Source organism: Rhineura floridana, chromosome 5 (assembly GCF_030035675.1).
Source record: "Rhineura floridana isolate rRhiFlo1 chromosome 5, rRhiFlo1.hap2, whole genome shotgun sequence".
Lineage (NCBI taxonomy): Eukaryota > Metazoa > Chordata > Lepidosauria > Squamata > Rhineuridae > Rhineura > Rhineura floridana.
This window is the reverse complement of record NC_084484.1, coordinates 150,248,625-150,271,270: the sequence shown is the minus strand read 5'-3', so window position 1 is coordinate 150,271,270 and position 22,646 is coordinate 150,248,625. Positions and strand designations below refer to the sequence as shown.

The 22,646-nt window shown below is 41.2% G+C and overlaps 1 protein-coding gene across 2 annotated transcripts; it reads left to right on the top strand.

The window, feature by feature from the left end:
- The first annotated feature begins 1,311 nt into the window (after positions 1 to 1,311).
- Positions 1,312 to 21,006, top strand: RFC3 (replication factor C subunit 3). Of its 2 annotated transcripts, XM_061628419.1 has the most exons (9): positions 1,314 to 1,578; positions 4,850 to 4,987; positions 7,909 to 7,976; positions 11,615 to 11,712; positions 14,075 to 14,256; positions 16,016 to 16,152; positions 16,233 to 16,331; positions 20,264 to 20,333; positions 20,689 to 21,006. In XM_061628419.1, exons 1-9 carry the CDS (start codon positions 1,492 to 1,494, stop codon positions 20,878 to 20,880), a joined length of 1,071 nt encoding a protein of 356 aa, XP_061484403.1. In that variant the 5' UTR covers positions 1,314 to 1,491; the 3' UTR covers positions 20,881 to 21,006. The 2 variants fall into 2 exon arrangements, with proteins under 2 accessions (XP_061484404.1, XP_061484403.1); XM_061628420.1 differs by lacking the exon at positions 4,850 to 4,987 and having other exon boundaries at positions 1,312 to 1,578.
- Positions 21,007 to 22,646: the final 1,640 nt, after the last annotated feature.

The following is a 22,646-nucleotide window of genomic DNA, read 5'->3' as shown; positions in this document are numbered from 1 at the left end:
TTTTTATTTTAACACCCCCCATAATTAGTGCAGAGCCCTGAAGCCAGATCATGACCCACTGCTCTAGCTTTTTAAAAATCATGTATGACAGAATTTATTTATTTATTTATTTATTTTTAAAACTTATATACCGCCCGACTAGCAATAGCTCTCTGGGAGGTGAACATAAATACAATAAAATACAGGAAAATACAAAAGCATCACAATCTAAAATCAAATTTCACAATCTAAAAACTGCATAACTAAGAGCAAATTACAAACATTACCATCATTAAACAAAAAATTAAAATGCCTCGGAGAAGAGAAAGGTTTTAACTTGGTGCCGAAAGGATGATAGGGTCGGCGCCAAGCGCACCTCCTCGGGGAGACTATTCCATAGTTTGGGGGCCACCACTGAGAAGGCCCTTGATCTTGTCACCACCCTCTGGGCCTCCCTATGGGTCGGGACCCGGAGGAGGGCCTTCGTAGCAGACCGTATTAAGGATGTGATTAACGTCCTGTCTAGTTTGACTCTTAGATGGCTTTTAAAAAAATGTGATTAGGCAAATTCATGGAGGATAGTTCTACCCATGGCTATTAACCTTAGCAGCTAAATGAAAACTCCAGGTTTGAAGTATACTTCTAAATTTCAGATGCTGTTGTCCCCATGCCATGCCTTTAAGCTTCACAAAAGCATTTAGCTAGGCACTGTTAGAAACAGGATATTGAACTAATCAGGGATAAGGAATTTGATCCTTTAAAGCAGGGGAGGGGGAATCTGCGGCCCTCCAGATATTGTCGGACTACACCTCTCATCGTCTTTGACTAATGACCATCCTGACTGGGGCTGATGGGAGTTGGAGACAGTGTGGTGTATAATAACAATTTGGCTAGGACTGGGGATATGGAGATTCAGGTCTCCATTTATCCAAAATGCTCACTGGATTATGGATTGATCTTGGGCCAGCGTCTCTCCCTCTCAACTAGCCTAACTCACGGGGCTGCTGTTGTGAGGTTAAAATACATGGGGAGGGAGAAAGGACCATGTTATAACCCGGAGGTTTTTTGAGAAAAGGTAGACTACAGTGCGAGAAATGCATTCTGTCCGCTGCTACTGACACGGAAACTCAAGCATAAACTCTTACAAACACCGATGGCGAGAAATTGTATTGTATAGACCGCTCCACTATTGTCACGGTCTTCTGCATATAACATATGCAATACTCCCGCTCACTACTCCAAAACTCCTCTAGGGCTAGCTCGTTGCGTGGGTTAATTTATCCCACGACAGCCACCGTAAGCGACAAAGGCGGGGCCAAAACTCAGTCGAACAGGCGGAAGTGAAAAAGCTGAGGCTAAAAGCCTAAATAGGAAGCTTGTGCGCATGCTTGGTGACATGCATCCGAGGCTTGAATTATCCTGGGCGGGAGTTCTAGAGCCGAGCGCGCGCTTTTTCTAATCCTTTTATGTTTTTTTCCCGTTCGGTGTTGAATTGAGAGACTGGTCGTGGCCATGAGCCTCTGGGTCGACAAGTACCGGCCAAACTCGCTCGGCAAAGTGGATTATCACCGGGATCAGGCGGCACAGCTTCGCAACCTGGTGAGAGAGGGCAGCGGGAGATGACTGGCGCTCTGCACATGCTCGCATTCTGCACATGCTCGCATTCTGCACATGCTCGCATTCTGCACATGCTCGGGTGTACTTCTCTGTGTTATCACGTCACCTCTTCGAGAACCCAATGGTGGCTTTGGAAACCGTTATTGCTTGCCCCTCTAGTTCTCGGATATTGGGGAGTGTTTTGACCGCTGGAATAGCTTTTGCTTCCTCCTCCTCATGTTTCATTGGCGGGTGGAGTACAGCCAGAGTGCAGTCACGGCTTCTGGTTTTCAAAGCCAGCGTTGAGTCCTCCAGAAGTAATAAGAAAAAGCATATCTGAGCATGTGCAGTGAATGAGCGTGTGCACCTGCTTATTGAAGATACTTCAGTTGTGTATATGCTAATTGAGGATATTATACTTACGGAAGGCACTCTTTTATGTAGCTGATGAGTGACCTCAAATTCCCAAAGCTTGTGCCACAGCAAATCTTGAATATGTTTGGAGTAGGTAACCTGTGATGGAGAAAATGCATTCTGCACGTGCTGAGGTGTATTTCTCTTTGTTATTGCCTCACCTATTTCAGGAGTCAACTCTGGTCTGGTTCGCAGCTTGTACCTCTCATATTACTGTTCAAGAGCAAACATAAATTTATGGCACTTGGAAGGCTACATGATTTGTTGTGGCATAAACTTTCATATTGAGAGCCGGTGTGGCGTAGTGGTTAGCATGTTGGACTATGACTTGGGAGACCAGGGTTCAAATCCCCACACAGCCATGAAGCCCACCTTGGGCCAGTCACTGCCACTCAGCCTCAGAGGAAGGCAATAGTAAACCACCTCTGAATACTGCTTACCGTGAAGGTTGCCATAAGTAAGAATTGACTTGAAAGCAGTTCATTTCATTTTCAGACTTTCATAGAGACTGAACTAGCTTCATATTAAGCATGAAGAGTACCCTCAGTTGGCAAGTATATTTACACATATGCGTATAGAGGAAAATATCCTAGTAGGGCAGAAATTAAAGAGGTGCACTTGGACATTTCTAATGCAGAGCTCAAATGCTAGTAAGGTTTCTCTCCGCAACCCTGTAGAGATGCTGGCTGTCAGTGTAGACCAGCCTTTCCCAACTCAGTGCCCTCCATATCGTTTTAGCCACAGCCATAGTTGCATGACTATGATGGCTGGGGCTGATGAGAGCTGTTTTAAGCACCTGAACCAGGTTGGGGGAGTGTGGTGTAGATAATACTGGAGTGACCAGTAGTTTCAGTATAAGGCAGCTTCCTATGTTAAGGACAGTGACTGCTTGCAACAGCAGTAATTTGTGAGAATGTCACACTTCCAGGGCAGAGAGCATACCTACTAAGTAAGTTTGAGCCCTGCTCCATTTCTCTCCAGAAATCATATATAAAGTCCTATGTGAAGTTAATGATGCTCAAATTTCAGTGGAATTTCAAGAATGCTAACTCCCAAACTGGACAAATAATTATTTACATGATAGGGTGGGGGAATTCCCTTCACTTGTGTGGCCCAGCTTCAAAAATTCTATAAAGCAAACATCACAATGCCACTGTGCCTTGATTTTGAAGTTTTGGCTCTTGTGGCTTGATTGGAGTGACGTGTGGATTGTTTTTTAACTTTTACTTTTTGTCTGTGCATGTGTAGTTATGATTTTCCTTCAACATTCTCTGTCAGTTGGGTATTTGGGCATAGGGTTTCTAGGTTGGAGAATACACACTAGACAAGCTTACGCATCTCTTGTAGACATTCAGGACTGGGGATCTCTGGTTTCTTCTCCCAGACCTTATGCTATTCTTCCACTTTGATGGTTTGTTTATGGAAAGGTTTTTTATCCCAGGATGAACTGTCTGTTTAAACCTAACTCGGTGCCACTGCAAGGAACTGTATGTCAGGTCTAAAATGAAATAGGAACACCTTGTGCACTTTAATCAGAAAACATGCAACTGCTCTGTTGTAAAAGGCAGCACAAAGTGAGGTCATTTGGGGGTTAGAATAGTTCATCTGACACAGATTTCAAGCTTTGGCTCCTCTGATACGAGACAGACCTGGTTCTGGAATGCCAGATCTATCAACCCCAGATTAAACTGAGCTAGATACAGTGACCTGAGTATGAAAGATATGCGTAAACCTTGCAGGATGGAACAGTGAATTCTAACATACTTTGCAGACATCCTGTGAAACTGGCAGACCCTTTGAAAGATAGAAATTAGAGGCTGATTGTGCCTCCTCTAAGACTATTTGGTGTGCTTGGTATGAGTTTCACAGTCTGACCCTAATGTGTAAAAAAAGAGGGGGGAAATCCATTAAGAAAATAGGAAGCTGCCTTATACCAAATCAGGTCATTGTTTCTTCTAGCTCATTGTTTTCTACAGTGACTGGCAGCAGCTCTTCATGCCTATCTGGCTGGAGATGTCAGAGATTGAACCTGGAACCTTCAGTGTGCAATGCATTTTGTGTAAAAACCATGTACTCTGCCATTAAGCTAGTACACTTTGGTTTGCCTTGTAGGGTGATGTACTTTCTTTCATTTTTCAGCAGAAGCTGGAGTGTCACCTTTCAGAGATACTCTGGTAGTAGAGCTTCTGCATCAGCAGTGGCTTGGATTAGATGGCCTTTGAGATCCCTTCCAACTCTGTGATTTTAGGGCTTACTTCCATGTAAGGGTGCCTACACTTGTAGCAAAATTCTGCATCATGTTTCTTTAAAATGTGCTTTTGAAGGTTACCACATGGTACTTGCTGACTTCTTTTGTTATTACATTTATAACCCAACTTTCCTGTTAGGTGCTCAAGGTGGAACACCTAATACTCCCCCTCTCCATATTATCCTCACAATAGCCTGTGAGGTAGTTTAGGCTGAGAGTTAACTGACCCAAGGTCTTTCAGTGAGCTTGATAGCTGAGTGGAGATTTGAATTCTGCTCTCACAGATTCTAGTCTATTTCAGGATGCATTCTCAAGTGACTCGACTCCTAGAAAACCCAGTCCTGTTGTGCCAAGGGCCTTTATTGGCTTCACACCATACACAGGCACCTCTTAACAATTTCATCCCCTCTCGAACTCTGTTTAGTACTCTTGTATAAATATAACTGTCAGTGGCCTTCAAAAGGAAATGACGACAATGGGAAGAGCTGTAAAACTAGTGTTGAGAACGGCATACCAACATATGTATCATGGTCATATTGTCTGTGTGTTTATAATGCTGACCAAGCAAAAAGGAGCCATGTCAATTCAGTTTTCCTGTGTTCTGTTTGACAGGTTCAGTGTGGTGACTTCCCTCATCTGTTAGTGTATGGGCCCTCAGGAGCTGGAAAAAAGACCCGAATAATGTGTTTACTGAGAGAGCTGTACGGCTCTGGAGTAGAGAAGCTGAGGATTGAACATCAGAGTATAACAGTAAAAATCTCTCTTTATGTTTGCAAATTGAGATGCAGAAGCTGAGAATCAACATTGTGTGCCAAAAACCAGGGCAGTTCAACATGTGCCAGTTTTTAAATCTACAAAGTTCTTCAGGCGTTCAGCCTGGACACCTAAGGGCAAAAATGTGTATATTCTATTCGGCTAACATGCTTACAAGCCCCCTTTAGACCTCCATTCTAGGGATTGTATTCAACTGCTCAGAGTAGATCCACTGAATTTAATAAACATGGCTAAGCCCTTTAATTTCAGTGGGTCTGCTCTGAGTAAAAATTAGTTGAATACCACTGTTAGGGTTGTATTCAGCTAAGGTGCTATTCAGAGTGGACCCATTTAAATTAATGAACCTGAGTTCATCATGTGTCAATGGGTCTACTCTGAGTAGGATTAGCATTGAATACCACCCTAAATATGCAAAGGTTGGTAGCGGAGGAGGTGTCCCTACCAATGTTGGGGGATGGTGCCAACGTGTGCCCCCAGCAGTTTACACACTTTTGTCGTGTGTTCAGGCTGAATGCCCAAAGAGGGCTTATTAGACAGTCTAAGCACCGTTTCTACAGTTGGTTAAATAGCCAATGGCTGCTTTCTCCTATTAAGAACGAGCACTTGATTAGTTTGTAGACCTTCTGTGCTATGGGATCTCTCCTTGGCAAATCAGGATCAAAGATTTACCGGTGCTATTATCTCCCTTCAGATGTGCAATATTTGAAATAATTTAGTCAGGCACTTTGCTTAGATTTCCTGCTGTCTCAAGCTGAAGCCCAGAGTTAGTGCCAAGAAAACAGTTTATCTATATTGTGGCTCTCGCTGACTAATTATTATTACTTTCTCACATACCACTAATAACTTGATAAGACATATTTTCAAAGTGATGTTTTCAACAAGCAGAACCAACTCTTTGCATAGTTAGCAGCTTGGGGAGTGAAACAGCCACTGGAAAAATCTATTATTAAAGATTTTCTTTCTATCAGTTCAGAATTCTTTTTGGAAAAGCTTGCATTTTAATCAACAAATTGCAAAGAGAGTGTCAGTATTTAGTAATCAGCAGAGTTGTTGGAGAAGACTGAGCTTTCCAAAGCATTGTGCAAAAGAAATACAGATGGTCTGTACTGCAATTTCTTTTTTTAGAATAACTTTTCCTGTTAACAGCTTATTAACTTAAACTAAGTTATGGGAACATGTGATGCCTCCAAACATTCCTCTCAGAAATAATCTTTGATGGGAAGTAGGTCTTGATGTTTGGAGTTTTAAATGGAACAGTTTTAAATATATCGTCTTTCAGAATATTGGCTTCCCTTCATTTCAACTGCTTATATATTACTTTCCAATCTAAACATCCTGTGGCATCTAGCTATAGGTGGAGCTTGACAAATGGCTTTTTCATCATCTTCAAAATCCAAAGGCACTGCATAAAACATTAATATAAGCACAGAAAAGGATGTAAAAAGTTAGCACTTTTTAGTAGAATAGAACATAGAAGAATGATGCTTCAGTATCTGAATAACTTCCTTTTGTGATTTGAACTGGATGAGATCTGTGTAACCATTGTGGGAAGAGGCATACTTGAAAGTCTTGCCGTACCTGTGAAAAATGTTTATAGAGTTATATAATGCAGTTTCTTTGTTATTAGTTTCTAAAATTGGAAGGACACAAATGATGACTCAGCTTACAAGAAATTGAGGAGCTATAACCTTATAGAGAAGCTTGAATTACAATGTTGTAGAGTAGTTGCCTTCACTTTGCTCTTTTTGTGTGTGTATGTCGTCTTATGGGTCTAGGGTTTGAGATGATACTATCAGCAATTTCCTGGCGGGGTGATCCAGCTGTGTTGATCTACTGGTTTTTGATGTATTTCGCACTTGTTCTATGAAAATAGTTTTAAAATTGAATTTGTTTTTTACCTCCATGATATTTTTTGTTAATGTTAGCAGTATAGAATTTTTTGCTAATTATATATGTATTTATATTTCATTTTAATTTTGATGCTCTACTTCAGGGGTGGCCACTCTGTGGCTCTCCAGATGCTGCTGGACTACAGCTCCCATCATCCCTGACCATGAGCTGTGTTGGCTGAGACTGATGGGAGCTATAGTTCAGCAGCATCTGGAGAGCTACAGAGTGGCCACCCCTGCTCTACTTCATAGTGGCCCTGTTTGCACATCACATTAAATCATATTTTAAAACAAACTGGTTTGTTAATGTTAATGAGCAGTATGCTGTTGCATGCGTCTCAAAGGTTTCCAGGGTGTTTTCCCTGCGCTCGCCCCCCCACTCCTACTGCTGCAGTGTCATAAACGAAACAAACCAGGGTCTGGCTTGTTGTGTTGTCTGAATCCAGGCTTGAGGTTTGTTTGTCTCCAAACAATCCATGAGTAGTAACCAAGATTCTTCTTGGCTTACTACTTGTGGGTTGTTCTGGGGAACAAACCATAAGGCTGGACAACATGACAAGCCGGTTTCTGGCTTGCTTTTTCTACAGCATGGCAGAATGGGGAAGGAGCACACCAGGAAGTTCTGAGCAGTGTGCATGAGCATGCTGCTCTTTCATATTAAACCATGGTTTGTTTTGAACTGTGATTTAATGTCTTTTCCCTTTCAAGAGGTTAGTATGCTAGTTATATTTGAGAGCTTTGAACCCATGGTGTTATCCTTTTTCTTGCATGCCAATCCACCTGCTGCCCTTTCATGCTGTGTTTGTTTATTTAGTCATTTCACTGGTGCATTATGGCTTGGGTGCCATTACGTCCTTAAAATACTTCAGCTCATTTCATGCTGGGCAGGTAGCAGTGTGTGGCTTTTGAAGTCTGTATTCTTCCTGTAGAAATACTCAGTGATGTCAGTTAAGGCTCTCCAGCGCAGATCTCTTTAAAATGCATTTTGAGAATATTCTTTCTTTTCAGGCACCTTCTAAAAAAAAAATTGAAATTAGCACTATTGCCAGCAACTATCATCTGGAAGTGAACCCAAGGTATGTTTGCAACAAGCTCATATCTAATAACAGGGTACAGGGATTATGCAATTTAAAAAATAATTTTCAGAAGGTTGTTTTATAGTCCTTTGAAGCAAAAACAACAGAGGTGCCACAAGATTCTTTGTTGCTTTTTTCAATTTTTAAAAGTACTTCCATCTTTGGATTTTAAGAAACCAACATATATCTCTAAGGAATTGTTCTTATAAACAAGGAAGATCTTTTCAAAAATAGACTTCCCCCCCATTAATATGGTAAAAAGATATTGCAGGCTGGAATTGAAAATTATGGGCCTTAGTGATTGTTTTAGTGTGTGGCATAATTTTAAAAAGGGTGATCTTTAGACCATTGAAATAGTTGGTCTGTACATATAGTTCTACAGCTAACAATCCAGCTGCCATGTTCTGATTTGGAGATACGCAGGCAAAATGTTAGCATATTTACAGTGCAGTTCTGTGTATGTACGTGCAAAAGCCCATGGATCTATAGGCCAGTTTTGTAACCAAACATAATACTACAGATGAGATACATATGAGAAACAGTTTATATTTCATTTGTGATATTACGTTTGTTTTAAAAACCAAACTATAGATCTCTAGGCTTCGATTCCTTTATGGATTCTGGAATGATCCATTTTATTTATTTATTTAAATGTTTCTATATTGCCTTCTAAAAGGCCCTCGTCCTGATTGTCACCAGAGGGATGCCTGCAGATTGTGGCACAACTAGGAAGGCCTCTCTTGATGATCCTGGGGATTGAGCCAGTCTGCATGAGAGAAGGCATTCTCTCAGATAGGCTGGTCCCCAGTTGTTTAGGACCTTATATGTTAATACCAAAACGTTAAACTTTGCCCAATAAGATATCGCCAGTCAGTCAGTGCCTTTAATAATGGTGTTACATGCCCATGGCTAGCACACCACCCAGTAAGCTAGCCACCACATTCTGCACTAGCCACAGCTTCCAGACCAATATTAAGGACGGCTCTGGTTAAGCAGGTTGCAGTCAACATCTGGAAGATGTTTAGATTAGATTCATGAAAAAGTCTCTACTGAACTAATTGCTATTAGTCATTTTATTTTTCCCTAGGCAGAACATAAAGTGTTCAAAATTCATAATTCAAGAGAACATAAAAAGAGCTGGATCAGGCCAATGGCCCATCTAGTCCAGCACCCTGTTCTCTCAGTAGCCAACCAGATGCCTGTAGGAAGCCTCTCAAGCAGGACCTGAGTGCAAGAGCACTCTCCCCTCCTGTGGTTTCCAGCAAGTGGCATTCAGAAGCATATTGCCTCTGACTATGAAGGCAGAACACAGCCATCTCGGCTAGTAGCTATTTGTAGCCTTATCCTCCACGTATTTTTCTAACCCTCTTTTACAGCCATCCAAGTTGGTGGTCATCGCTTCTCCTGTGGGGGCGGATGCCATAGTTTAACTGTGCAAGTGTTATTGTTTGTCTGTCCTGAATCTTCCAGCATTCAGGGTCATTGGATGTGCATGAGTTCCAGTGTTATGAGAGAGGGAGACACAACAGTGACAAAGAGAACCTTAACATTTGATTATATTTCATTTGTAATGCTTGATGTTGTTACCAATGACGCCCCAATAAAGTTGTTTATGGAGCTAAGGCTCGCTCCCACATCACAAGATTCCGATAAACATGAAAGCGACGAAACAAGTCTTGATAAAACAAAGCCAAGTTTATTGATGCTCTTGCAAGAGGAGAAGCAGCAAAGCTGGTTCTGCCTGTGCTGGACGCAGCCAGCCTCTTTATCAGCTTGCATCCTTACGTATCGAAAGTTAAACTTACGAACGTTCCCATTTCCCTGAAATCAGCCCATTTACAAGAAATGGTGTGTATACAGTTTCACTTTCTGCTTCTGCATTCTACATTTGCTGACTATGCATTTAGACGAGATGGGCAGCATTCCCAATGCCAACTTTAGCTTCTTGCTCACAGTGTAGATCAGGCATGGGGAGCCTCATGCCTGGGAGCCAAATGCAGCCTTCCAAGCTTTTCTATGTGGCCTTTAGGACTCTCCCCAGGCCATACCCCCTCCTTTCAGGCCACATCCCTTACCCTGCTTTGCATCCTCCTTGATTGCTTTTGCTCAGCTGGGATGCGTCTTGGAGCTCTGATCATGCTTCTTGTTTACATGGATGGAGATAGAGAAGGGTGTGTAAGCATGTCAAGATAGTAGCTAATGTACAAAGGTAAAATTTGCATTCGTCGCTCTGACCCTTTTGCTTCTGGCCGTGTCCACCACTGGCATGTGGCCCCCAGAAGATTGCTCAAAAGGGAATGCGGCAGGGTTAATTTGATTTAAATTGTTTCTGAAGGACTCGATTTTAATGATTTAAATCACTAATGAGGAAGATTCTATTTAATCATTTTTAATAGAAGTACATTATTGTTTAATATAACCTTAATACATATTCACAGATGTAGGTTGCATTAGAAGGTAGGTACACACTAAGCAATTCTGAATTGTTTTTCAGATTAATTCTCATCGAAAATGGGATAATTTGGTCGTTTTAGTACTAAAGCAGAATGAACTTGTGAAGTCATTCAGGAGACAAACTAGCGCCAACTGTTCAATTAACCATGATATTTTTGTCATGATGTGCCAGAATCACCACCACCAAATAGGCTTTTAAATTGTACTATTAAGATTGTTTATTCTTATGGTTAGTTTTCTTCTTCAGCAAACAACGTTAACAAAACACACACATGGATTTTTGAATGGTTAACTATTTCAATTTTTAGATATATGTGAAGTTTTTTAAAAAATAAAATTTAGGCAATTTCAACCAAGAACAAGAAAATATTGGGTGGTACAGTTTGTCTTCACTTTTGTCTTCCTTGTTCATTGCCTGGAAAAGAGATACAAGCTTTCCTGCTTTTCAGTTCCCAATTTATTTCTCAGTTTAGAATGAATTACTCCAAAGGAAGAAAAAATTCTCTCCACCTGCAGAAGAGGCTACTGCTGTTGAGACCTGGATTACTACTTCATAGGTCTCCTCCTTGTTCAGATCTATTTCATCTCCCCAAATTCTCTGTTCATTGACCTAATATCATTACAAGTTGTATAATTAGGATTCATGATGATATCTTTCACTTAGGCTCTTTTTTTACTAATTGTAGTAAGAAAAGTTTGAAATTTGAATTTTAAAAAATGTTTAAATTTTAAAAATATGACTTTTTAAAAAAAAATCATTGATTTTTATTAATCCTGGAATGCAGCCCTTGGGGCTTAAAAAGATTCCCCAGTCCTGATGTAGATACTATTCTCCAGTCCAGATGAAGGAAATTTGAAGGGCACATGGACCTCTCTCACAAACAGGGGTATTTCCCCAAGCATCTTGATGTTTCTCACAGTTCTGCACACATGTCCACATTGAGCATTAAAATTAATGAAGGGCACATGCTTGCATGGGAGCTCTAGATATGGATTGGTTGACCTGTACACCATTGAAATGGATAGTGTTGAATAGGAATCCATAAACAAAAGGTGCAGTCCTATGTGTATTTTAATGGGAATTAACCCTCACTGGGGCTTTGTTCTGCATAAATGTTCAGGGTGTCAGATAAAGACATATTGTAGTAGGGAAAATACAATATTTTAATCTGAATTTTTTTTAGTGATGCAGGAAACAGTGACCGGGTCGTAATTCAAGAATTATTGAAGACAGTAGCACAGTCACAGCAAATTGAAACAAGCACTCAGCGAGATTTTAAAGGTCTGTAAATGAGCTACAGTCTTGAAGAACCATCTCTCTTAATTTTTTGCAGAAATTCAAACATGTCCTTCAAACGTTTTTAATTTTTAATATTCTCCAGCTCTTTTTGTATTCTGTCCTATTTAGACAAGTAACATTTCCAGGAACACTGTTGTTCCCCAACAGAAGATATAAGTTTTGCACGTATCTCACATTTCCCTAGGAGTTTCTCCAAATACAGTAACTATTATTATTATTATTATTATTTCCATTTATAGACCGCTTACTATCTAAAAGATCTCAAAGCGGTTTACAATAGAATACGCAAGGTACAATAAAAAAATCATATTAATTTACAAAGCAAAATACATAAACAATATACATAAACACAGACATAAACTCAGTGTAAAAGTCAGAATTCACCAAGGGAAGCCCATAAGCCACCATTCCCGCTATATGGAAGTGTCAGAAAACTGAAATTATGTTGACCTATATAACTCAGATTGGACAATTGTACCGATTGCCCAAAAGATCTGTAGCAATTGGTGTTTGAATTTTCACCAGGCTTCATGGTATTTCAAAAATAGAAGATTTGCTCATGTTTAAAAAGTGTTCAGACTCTGCTGACGTGTTGGTCGTTCTGTGATTTTTGTGTCCCTGTTCTCAAAACATTCAGCAGTTGCCTTCACTTGACCCAGCAGATGGAATCTGAGGCAAAAGGAGACAAAATGTGAAGGCCGTGCAGAAGCAACATGCTTGGCAAACTTCCAGACTGCACTCTGGCAGCATGTGCTTGAGATACTCTGTTTTACAACATATGAAACTGGCCACCTCCCGAAGCAACTCTTAAGTTCGTTGTTTGTTTTAATAACCCAGTCAAGTGCAATATTTATTTGCCGTATTCATTTATTAATAGCAATGGTGGTATCACTAACATAACTACTTGTAAAGGTTGGCTCTCTGGAGCCCTGACTGCAGTGATCTGAATTTTGTAAATAAGAACCTAGTGCCCAAGATTGCTTTTTTTCCCCCCTGCCTCCCGCTCAATCCCTTTTCCTTGTGTGTTTTGTCTTTTTGATTTTAAGCCTGAGGCCAGGGACTGTCTTATACCTGATTTTTGTAAGCTGCTCTGGGAGCCTTTTTCAGCTGAAGGGCTGAGTAAAAATGCTTTAAATAAATACCTTGAACCTTGGAGATAAGAGATTTGCAGCAGCATGCATTGGCTGTGCAACAGTATTCATTCATCTGCTTCATTTGATCATCAATTTTCTTTAGCTATTTCTTTGGCGAAACAGCTAGCTTTTTTGTTGTTCTTGGTTTGAAGTTGCAAGGTAGCAGTTTTATTTATTTATTTTGCACCAGTAGCACCAGCTCAAGCCAGCTCCTCACATGTAACACTCACACATACAGAACATTGTGGAAGTCATTTCCTTGTGCTGTGATTCTGTGCTGCTAACGAGTGTCTGTGAATACATTCTGACCACACAGAAGAGGTTGAGTGCACAGTTTCTCACCCCACCCCATCAATACGCTCCCTTCTTGTGAGAGGTGCCTTTCTCTTGGGTGGGGGGGAACCCATATGATTGACTTCACCCACATGAGCATAAGTACATAGGAAGCTGCCATATAATTGGACTACAGCTTGTTGTTGGACCACAGCTCCCATCAGCCCAGCCAGCATGGCCCATGGTCAGGGATAATAGGAGTTGCAGTCCAAAATCAACTGGAGGCACCAGGTTGGAGAAGGCTGGTCTACACAGACTGGCAGTGGCTTTCCAGCATTGGAGAAAGGAGTCGTTTCCAGCCCTACCTGGAGTTGCTGGAAACTACAAGCAGAAGGATTCAAAGCATATGAGTTCTGGCCCCCTTCCTGAAAATGAAAGGTCTGAGGGCTGGAAGCGTCCTTTTTTGGTGCTCTTGTGGCTAAGCTAGCCATTCTCCCAGCTACTCATTTGACATGTCTTTCACACTCATGGGGAAGGGGCGTAGCCCAGGGGTAGAGCTTCTGCTTTGCATGCAGAAGGTCCCAGGTTCAATCTCAGGATCTCCAGGTATGGCTGAGAGAGACTTCCTGCCTGAAACCCTGGAGAGCCACTGCCGGTCAGTGTGGACAATACTGAGCTAGATGGACCAGTGCTCTAACTCAGTATAAGGCAGCTTCCTATGTTCCTAAAGTTTACTCAAACTGCCATCAGCATAGGATTGCACCATGGGGAAGCAGCTCCTGGCTTCTGGGTGCGTGTGAGAAGAGGGTGTCAGTGAAAGAGCCACAAGTGGGAAGGTTTTTCCTTAACCCTGGCCCACTGTATTAGTTGAAACTAAAAGCCAAGTTAAGATTTACTCTGAGAGAGTGTGATAAAGGGTGACTTGTTTTGTTTTTTAGTGGTGCTGTTGACAGAAGTGGACAAACTTACAAAAGATGCTCAGCATGCATTGCGCCGAACCATGGAGAAGTATATGGCCACCTGCAGATTAATTCTGTGTTGCAATTCTACATCGAAAGTCATTGCACCTATCCGAAGTAGGTGCCTTGCTGTCCGAGTGCCTGCACCCAGCACTGAAGATGTAAGTTTCAAGGCAAAGGCAAACAGTCGTTCGGGACACTTTAAGCACTTACAGTTTAGTTTATGTAATGTTGTCTGCAACGAGTTTAATATTTGGGATTCCATCTTCATTGTCTTTCCATGACTATGCCTATCTGGTCAATCTCTGCTTAACAACAAAGTTCTGTTTATGCTGTGCCTGCGTGTCTTCCAAATTAGGTTCATGTTTACTTAGGGCACCTATATTTCTTCAAAAACGTGGGTTGTAAAGAATTTGGCATTTGTTTAGCAAGGACTGAAATGGGAAAGAAGAATATGTGGACTGGGAAGCTAGCTGGGCATCTGGTGGCCGGGAAGAAATCATGGAAGAAATGCAACGAGCTGTGAGGATCTTTGGGAATCACTCCTTTGCCACTGTCAGTATTTTCAACCCCTTTCTGATCCAAACTCTCCAAGCATGTCTGAAACAAAGAAGGTCCAAACATCTACTCTTCAGAATCTGTCAAGTAGTTACTGAATGCACTTCAATGACATGTTTGTGTGTTTCTTACAACCCTGTAAGGTAGGCTAGTAGTATGTCCATGTTATTAAAGGGGGGTGAGGTTCAGAGTGATTTACCCAATACCACCCAACAAATTCATAGCCAGTGTGAGATTTGGGTCCAGGGATTGGGCGTGGGACCTCAATACCTTGTGGAACGCCTCTCTCGCTACGAACCTACCCGTTCACTTCGTTCAGAATCTAAGGCCCTCCTCCGGGTACCAGCTCATCGGGAAGCCCGGAGGGTGGTTACTAGATCTAGGGCCTTTTCTGTGGTGGCCCCTGAGTTGTGGAACAGCCTCCCTGAAGAGGTACGCCTGGTGCCTACACTTCTATCTTTCCGGCGCCAGGTAAAGACCTTTTTATGCTCCCAGGCATTTTAATCTTTTAATTTTCTTAATCTTTCTACTTTTAACATGTATCCTTCTTAATTTGTGTTCTATTTCGTTTTTGTTGTGCTTTCTGTTGTTTGTTTGTACATGTTTTTGTGATTTTTTACTATGATATATTGTATTTTATCTTGTTTGTTCACCGCCCTGAGAGCTATTCTGCTAAGGGCGGTATATAAATTGAAATAATAAATAAATAAATAAATAATATGAAACATGAGCAGCTACCAGTGAAACTCTTGCACCCCCCTCCGTTACATGAAAGCTAAACTGTTCATAATGTTTAAATTCTGTGCCAGATAATGCAATGATTCCTGAAATGCGCTTTGTATATGACACTTAGTAAATTTGAAAATTGTTAGTTGTTAGTGGCAAATAGGAATTGCTCCGTGATATTAGAGACTGATTGATCCATAAATGCAGGGCATTGCCATGTTGGCCATATGTGAGGTTCTATCTCCCTTCTCCTGTAAAGTGTTCAGAGAGCAATTGCTGATTCTGTTTGTCTCTGACTCAAGGAGCAGCAGGAAAGAATTTATTCCTCTGCGGAAAAATATACATAGGAAGTGATTGTATTGCTCTTGCCTGGCACCCAGGAGGGCTGTTCCAAGGCAAATGGGGCTTGTGGCAGCCGGAAGAGAGGGAACAGGTGACTCAAAAGGTGGGTGCAGGCTACCTGAAAGCATTACTTGTAAAACTGGTCCTTCTCTGCCTTCAGATATAAATTGCTTTATTTTAGGGACTTGCCCCATAGCTGACTCGTGCAAGAAATTTTGACTAGTGCAGAGATACTTGAATCCTTGAAAAGTGAGCCATCATGGAAAACTATTAATTGTCCTATTGAATTTCTAGATCTGCAACGTTTTGTCCATCGTTTGTAAGAAGGAGGGTCTGGTTCTTCCTCGGGAACTAGCTCGGAGGATTGCAGAAAAGTCTGGCCGGAATCTCCGAAAGGCCCTTCTGATGTGCGAGGCATGCAGGGTGCAACAGTAAGTCCAGAAGTGTGGATGGACACAGGAGACAGTTTTGTTAGAAAGTTTGTTTAGCAAGTCTTATGTTTGTTGCACAGGTATCCTTTCACACTGGACCAAGACATTTCTGAGACAGATTGGGAGGTATATCTGAGAGAGACAGCAAATGCCATTGTTGGTCAGCAGACCCCGCAGAGGTAAGTAATCATGGTGGGCTGCAGTGGGTAAGTGTTGCAAAATATATGATGCTTGTCAGTTTTCTGAAATTAAAAATGTTTTGTATGAAACAAAGAGCCAGTGTGGTGTAGGGGTTAAGGTGTTGGACTACGACCTGGGAGACCAGGGTTCAAATCCCCACACAGCCATGAAGCTCACTGGGTGACCTTGGGCCAGTCATTGCCTCTCAGCCTCAGAGGGAGGCAATGGTAAACCCCCTCTGAATACCACTTACCATGAAAACCCTATTCATAGGGTCGCCATAAGTCGGAATTGACTTGAAGGCAGTCCATTTCCGTTTTGTATGAAACAACATTTCTGAAAGCGTCCTACAGAAGCAGGTAGCTTACTTTCTGCATGCAGGGATCTTGAAACTACTGCACAGTGTCGCAGCCACGTGTGTATGCATTGTATGAAGAAGATTCCAGGTTCAGTTCTTGGCATCTCCAGTTAAACAAAACAGCTGGTAATGGGAAACGCTGCCTGAGACCCTGGGGAACTGAGTCTCACACAGAGCTGGACTGGATGGGCAAACAGCCTCCCTGGTCTGAGGTGACTTCCTCTGTTCCCAAACAAATAACAGGGTGTTGAAAGTAACTTCTGTTATCCTGGCAGCTGATATTCCAAGACAAGTACTATAATTTTTTTAAGCTCATTAAAATAAAATCCTATTTTCTGCTGGGGTTCCTTCACCAGATTTCTTGTTTTGGATTGTTGGGCCAAACCTTTATTTTTGTTCTTACGACTTTTGTCATGTCTGCTTCTGGTGGTGGATACAGTGGCTGCTTGTAAGTTCACTGCAGAGCAATTTCAACTGTGTAAAGGTTGTCTATAGTAAGTGGCTATGTGGTGGAGTACATTTCCCCACTTACTCTTCTTGCTTTCATTTTTTGTGAGGATGGGATAAAATTTATGTTCCCAGATAGCTAGCTGGAGTCTTGGTTATTATTCAGCAAGGAAGCTACTGTGGAATATAGCGGATAAAATAACTCATTCGGAGATTAAGCTCCCATCTTCAGTATTCTAAAAACTGTTGCAGTGAATCAAGCTCTTGTAAAACAGACTTGCTTGCTCAGTGCAATGAGGTATTTCCATCTGGAACTTCCAGCTGGGCTCCTGCTGGGAGGAAGGGCAGGATATAAAGCTAATAATAATAATAGCATCTTTTTTGTTTGTTTGTGCAGTGCTATCAAACGTTTCCCTTTCATCCATGAAGTGCCATGGTGTTGGCCTTCATTTATTGCTGTCCTAGTGTCATTACAGCTGCCAACCATTTGTCTGGCTTTAGATACGTTGCGTTGGCAGAAAAAGAATGACATCCTGTCATGGTGAACTTGGAGCAGTGAATCTTTCCTTGGTGTGAACAAATGATATTGTTAGTCACGTGTTCTGCTGCTGATCTCATTAAAACTTTATAACAACTTCCATTATTGTTGCCATTGTAAATGTCCAATTCTAAGGATATGGCAATGTTGATTGTTTTAAACATGGATTCCCTTATACATGGCCCTTTTTAATGTGAGCTGTTTTTAATTTGTCATTCTAGGATTCCATAACTGTTCTTAATGAAAAAAAATATTTTAGAGGTACAAGGAAGTCTCTAGCCTGTATTTCCTCCTGCCCTATCACCTTACAGCAAACACCCTCATTTTAGAGCACATCCTGCATCTTTGGACAGTAGCAGCTCTGTGGTTGTGAAACGAGTGTTTCTGCTACATAGTGTGGGCTGTTGTTGCCTCAGTGCCAGAATAATATTTGCTGAAATTGAGGAGTAGAGCCTTTGAGACCAAGTGTAAGACACTGTGGGGGTAAATGATTCAGGTACCAATTAAATCCAGAGCCAGGAAAAATGTTTTAATTCCAAGGCATTTGTCTCATCACTTTTTTTTGACACTTAGGATTTTTTCAGGTGTATATAAGTAAGATACCCGTAGCTCTCTATTTCTGACAAGAGACAATGACAACTGTCATGTTGGCTAGGTTGCTGTCGACTGTTGTGCCTTGTAGATGGTTTCCTGGTGTTTCAAGTAGTCCAACAAGCATTTTGAGACTTCTTTCATTGGACCATGACATGCTAGAGAAGTTTGTTGCTATTGTAAGCCTTGTTTAGAAATTGCAGAGCACTGACTATGCCACTGTTAACAAGCTGTTCCATCTTGGAAAACGCTGCTCAGGAGAATAGCAGTATTGTTTGCTAGCTTTGGCAATTGGCCAATTTTAGGCTTTCAGATTTAGGAGATTCTTCAGAATGATAAAAATGATACACCAAGAATTGCAAAATTAGGTAAGCTGGGATCCTGGATGTTTTTCTTGTAGCATCCCTGAAAGATAAGAGGAAAACCCTGTTTTCTTGCAGAAAATGTTGGCATACTGAATTAAGTCTTGTCTTTCCAGGGCAGTTAGTGGCATAGGAAACAGAATAAAAATAATTAATGTCTATCCTTTAAAAAAGGAAAAGAATTTGGAAGGTAGAGAACATATTTTTCTGGCATTGTGTTTGGCAACCTAATTTCCATCAATGTTGTCACTGTACTGTAACTTAAAAGATTTGATTTTGTAAAAAGCACTTAAACAAGAGAACAACTTGTATTTATCTTGCCATCTAATTATTATTCCCTTCTCTCCCCCCCCCAATTGATATTCAACGTGGAAGAAAGTATAGTGACTTGCAAACCAGTAAAGATAAGGATGGGCAATATAAGCAGTTGAGCTCTTAAGAATGATTTTTAAAAATCTGTTGTGATTCTGCTGCAAATGTCTAAAAAGCACATATGAAAATGACAAAGATACAGGACATCAGAAGTCACCCTTGAGCCACAGAAGAGCTTTGAATCCATCAGGTTCAAGGCTGCCTGTGCCAGACACCCTGAACACACTGGTTCTGGGACTAATGCTAGTTATGGCTCACAGTAACACTTGGAGAAAGATCTGGGGCCACAGAACTTTAAGTGGGCATAGTGGATGCCTTCATGATACATGTGGGCTCCTTGCCAGTAGAGATGCACCCTAACCCTCTCCAGCTTATATTTTTTGGTGCCATGGTTGCTCTGTACATGATTTTAAAAAGCAATAACAGGGTGAATTGTAAATTGAATGTAGTGTTTTCAGAACTGAATTTTCTGACTTAGTAATTCAACTGAAACTGTCATAGCTGCTTCTATTTTCCATTTATATAGAAGGCAAGCAAAAATACTTAAAAGCAGTTATAAAAACAAAACAGTCCAGTGTTGGGGAAATTATATACAAACAATAAGCAGAATATATTCTTTTATAAAGCTATAAAGGTTTATAACATTTTAATAGTTTAGTTTAATGTTTAATAAGTTTAGTAGCCAGCCAGACCCTTTTCATCTTGGAGCTGTCTTCCTTGACTGTTTTGGTTTGTATGGAACAGAGTAAACAATTATGATAACACTGAATAGACACTGAACATCTCTGAACAACCTTTTGCTCTCCTAGACATAGGAAGGATTGCATTAGCTGGAATGCTTAGCTCACAGTGAAAATGTACTTTTGAACATTGACAAATTAACCAGAACATGATGCAGAAAGTACAGTACCTATGCAATGCCTATGCAATACCTGTGCAAATGCCTGTGTAATACTGATGAGTAACCTCCTGATTGGTAGATGCTAAAGTCTTTGTTCTGAAATGTATAAAAACCCCAGGCAACCAGTGCCATGTGGCAGTTCTCCACTCGCTCAGAGGAAGACTGACCAAGCGTGTGCTTGTCATCCAATAAAGGCCTACCTTTTTGCTGCAAGCCTGTGTCTTCAATTCCCTCAAGGACCCCCAGTCCAACGAACTACAAAATTCCCCATCACCAGCAACTTAAGTGAAAAACATTTTGCATTAAAATGATTTAAAACCTAGATTACAATGCATTAACTTTTCAATTATTTATTCCTATAGACTACTTGAAGTTCGTGGGAGACTTTATGAACTCTTAACCCATTGTATTCCTCCAGAGATTATAATAAAGGTAACTGATGTCATGATTGTTTATGGGTTTAGTAGCTGAAGCTAGGATTAACTGGAAGTGTTGTGTATGGCGAAGAGTTAGTATTACTTTTTCACGATTCGTAACGCTTGGCATTTTAGTAATTCAGTTCTTGATGACTGGGGCGTCTGGTATTGAATATCTCTGTAAATGTGACTAAAAACAGTTGTACGGCAATATTTCCTTACCAAATCAGATTAGCGTTTGACCTTGATTCTCACAGGTAGTCTTCTGGATTGTTCAGTGTCTGCAGTAATAATAACGTTCCAGGGGTTAGAGCTTGCAGGAAAGAAAACATATTTATCTAACTACTAATGTTGGGCATTGCTCATTTTAGGGTCTTCTATCTGAACTTCTGAACAACTGTGATGGACAACTGAAAGGAGAGGTTGCACAGATGGCCGCTTTCTATGAGCACCGATTGCAGCTGGGGAGCAAGGCCATTTATCACCTGGAAGCATTTGTGGCTAAGTTTATGGCCATCTATAAGAAGTTTATGGAAGATGGACTAGAAGCAATGATGTTCTAATATGCAGCTTTGAGAACTCTCCTGGCTTTTGTGATGCTGATGGGTTCTGTTTAGAAAGCTGTACAAACCACAGATCATGGATATATCGCTGTGTTGGACAATAAAATCCAAAGTGTTGAATTTCAATTATTCTGTAACTCTTATATGTGACCTTTAATAGCAGTTCAGCTACTTTTGGAAACAAGAACCCACAAACGTGGCAGCAGGGGAGTGCCAGGATCCTGGTCTGTTTTTCCAAAAAGTAATCCAGTGCCTCGAGGTGGTCCTATTTAGCTCAAGTCTGGCACATGATTATAAGCATGAATCTTGAATAGGCTTCATGATGGTGAGGTGTGGGTGGGATGGCTGAACTTGAGTATATTTACTTGGAAATAATTCAATAAGGTCAAATACACTTTTCATTCTAAGCCATCTCTTGCTAAGCAAAACAAACGAAATTACTTCCTAGAAAGCCTATGGAGTCTCCAATGCACATAGGGAGTAAGCTCCAGTGAAACTTACCTAGGGTTGCCAGGTCAGAAGCATCCCAAACCCTGAGATTTCAGGGGTGATCCTGTGGGCCCTAGTGATATCATTAAGCATGATACATTAAGAATCAACCTCAGTTGCTTGGAGCATACCACTCAAACAAAAACATTTCTCTGATCGGAAATTAAGACAGAAATCTTAGCTCAATGAGGGTTTTTCTAGGCCAAGCTGAAGTGACAGAATCATTCCTTTTTACCTGGTTAGAGAGCTTGGGTAGGGAACATCTAATCTAGCCCACTTGTTTCTAGCAAGAAGGGTTTAAGTGCCCTCAGACCAGACTAGTCACCAGAAAGCCATTGTAGGAAGAAGGGAGCCTAATGTGGAGATGTTAGATGGGAGCACTGAGGACTAAAGATGGATGCTCCTGAAGTCTGCAACACACTTACTAAGGGTCTACACTCCATAGACCTCAACAGGACTTATTTCTGAGTAGATAGTGTTAGGATTGTGCTCTTAGTAAGGCTTGACTAGGAATCCTCTGCAGTGATATCCATAACAAAGCAGGGATGGCAGTCCCCTGCCTGGAATGCCCTATCTGCCTTTTAATGTGGCTGCTCCAAACTTCTTTATAGACTTGACCCTTCACTGCAGAGAGAGGTTTGAGAAATGAGTAAGAGTAAAGATTATCTCCTCTTTCCTGCTGCCTCTGTGGGCTGCTATAAACTTACTTTGACAGCCAACCCAATTCCAGTAAGTAATAATGGACAGAGAGAAAACACAAGATTTGGTCTACCTTCATAGGCAGTAGATAGGGAACAACAGCAATTGAAGCCACACTTCCCAGTATGTGAATTTTCTTTTACCCCTATTGTGCAAGAAACAAATCGTCATGCAAACAACAAGGTGCATCATTCAGTGGGTTTAAGGGGATTGAGCTGACTCCATGGAACCACTATTGTTGCTTTTATGGATGTAAGGGAATAAGGTCAGAGGTAAGTGAAATGCAAATAGAAAAACATGAGACAGTGGTGATTTCCTAAATGCAATACCATACAAACAACAAGATTCCTGTGGGTAAGACAGAAAACTCAGCATCCTACAACCAGTCAGGATTCCTAACCAAAACAAAAATCCTGGCAGCCAGTCAGCCAAGGTCACAGAAATCCCCATGTAGCACAACCTGACCCAGGGGCTATAGTTAGTGCAGAATGTTGTGTCACTATTGCTGACATGAGTGAGACCCTATCAGCACATAATACCTCTGCTCTGAAATCTGCACTGGTTGTCAATTTGATACC

Excerpts from the sequence above, each read along its gene's own strand:
- RFC3 (XM_061628419.1), top strand. The coding sequence starts at position 1,492 with ATGAGCCTCTGGGTCGACAAGTACCGGCCAAACTCGCTCGGCAAAGTG. Across the intron at positions 1,579-4,849 it reads CGGCACAGCTTCGCAACCTG|GTTCAGTGTGGTGACTTCCC; the intron begins GTGAGAGAGGGC and ends TCTGTTTGACAG. Across the intron at positions 16,153-16,232 it reads GAGGCATGCAGGGTGCAACA|GTATCCTTTCACACTGGACC; the intron begins GTAAGTCCAGAA and ends TTTGTTGCACAG.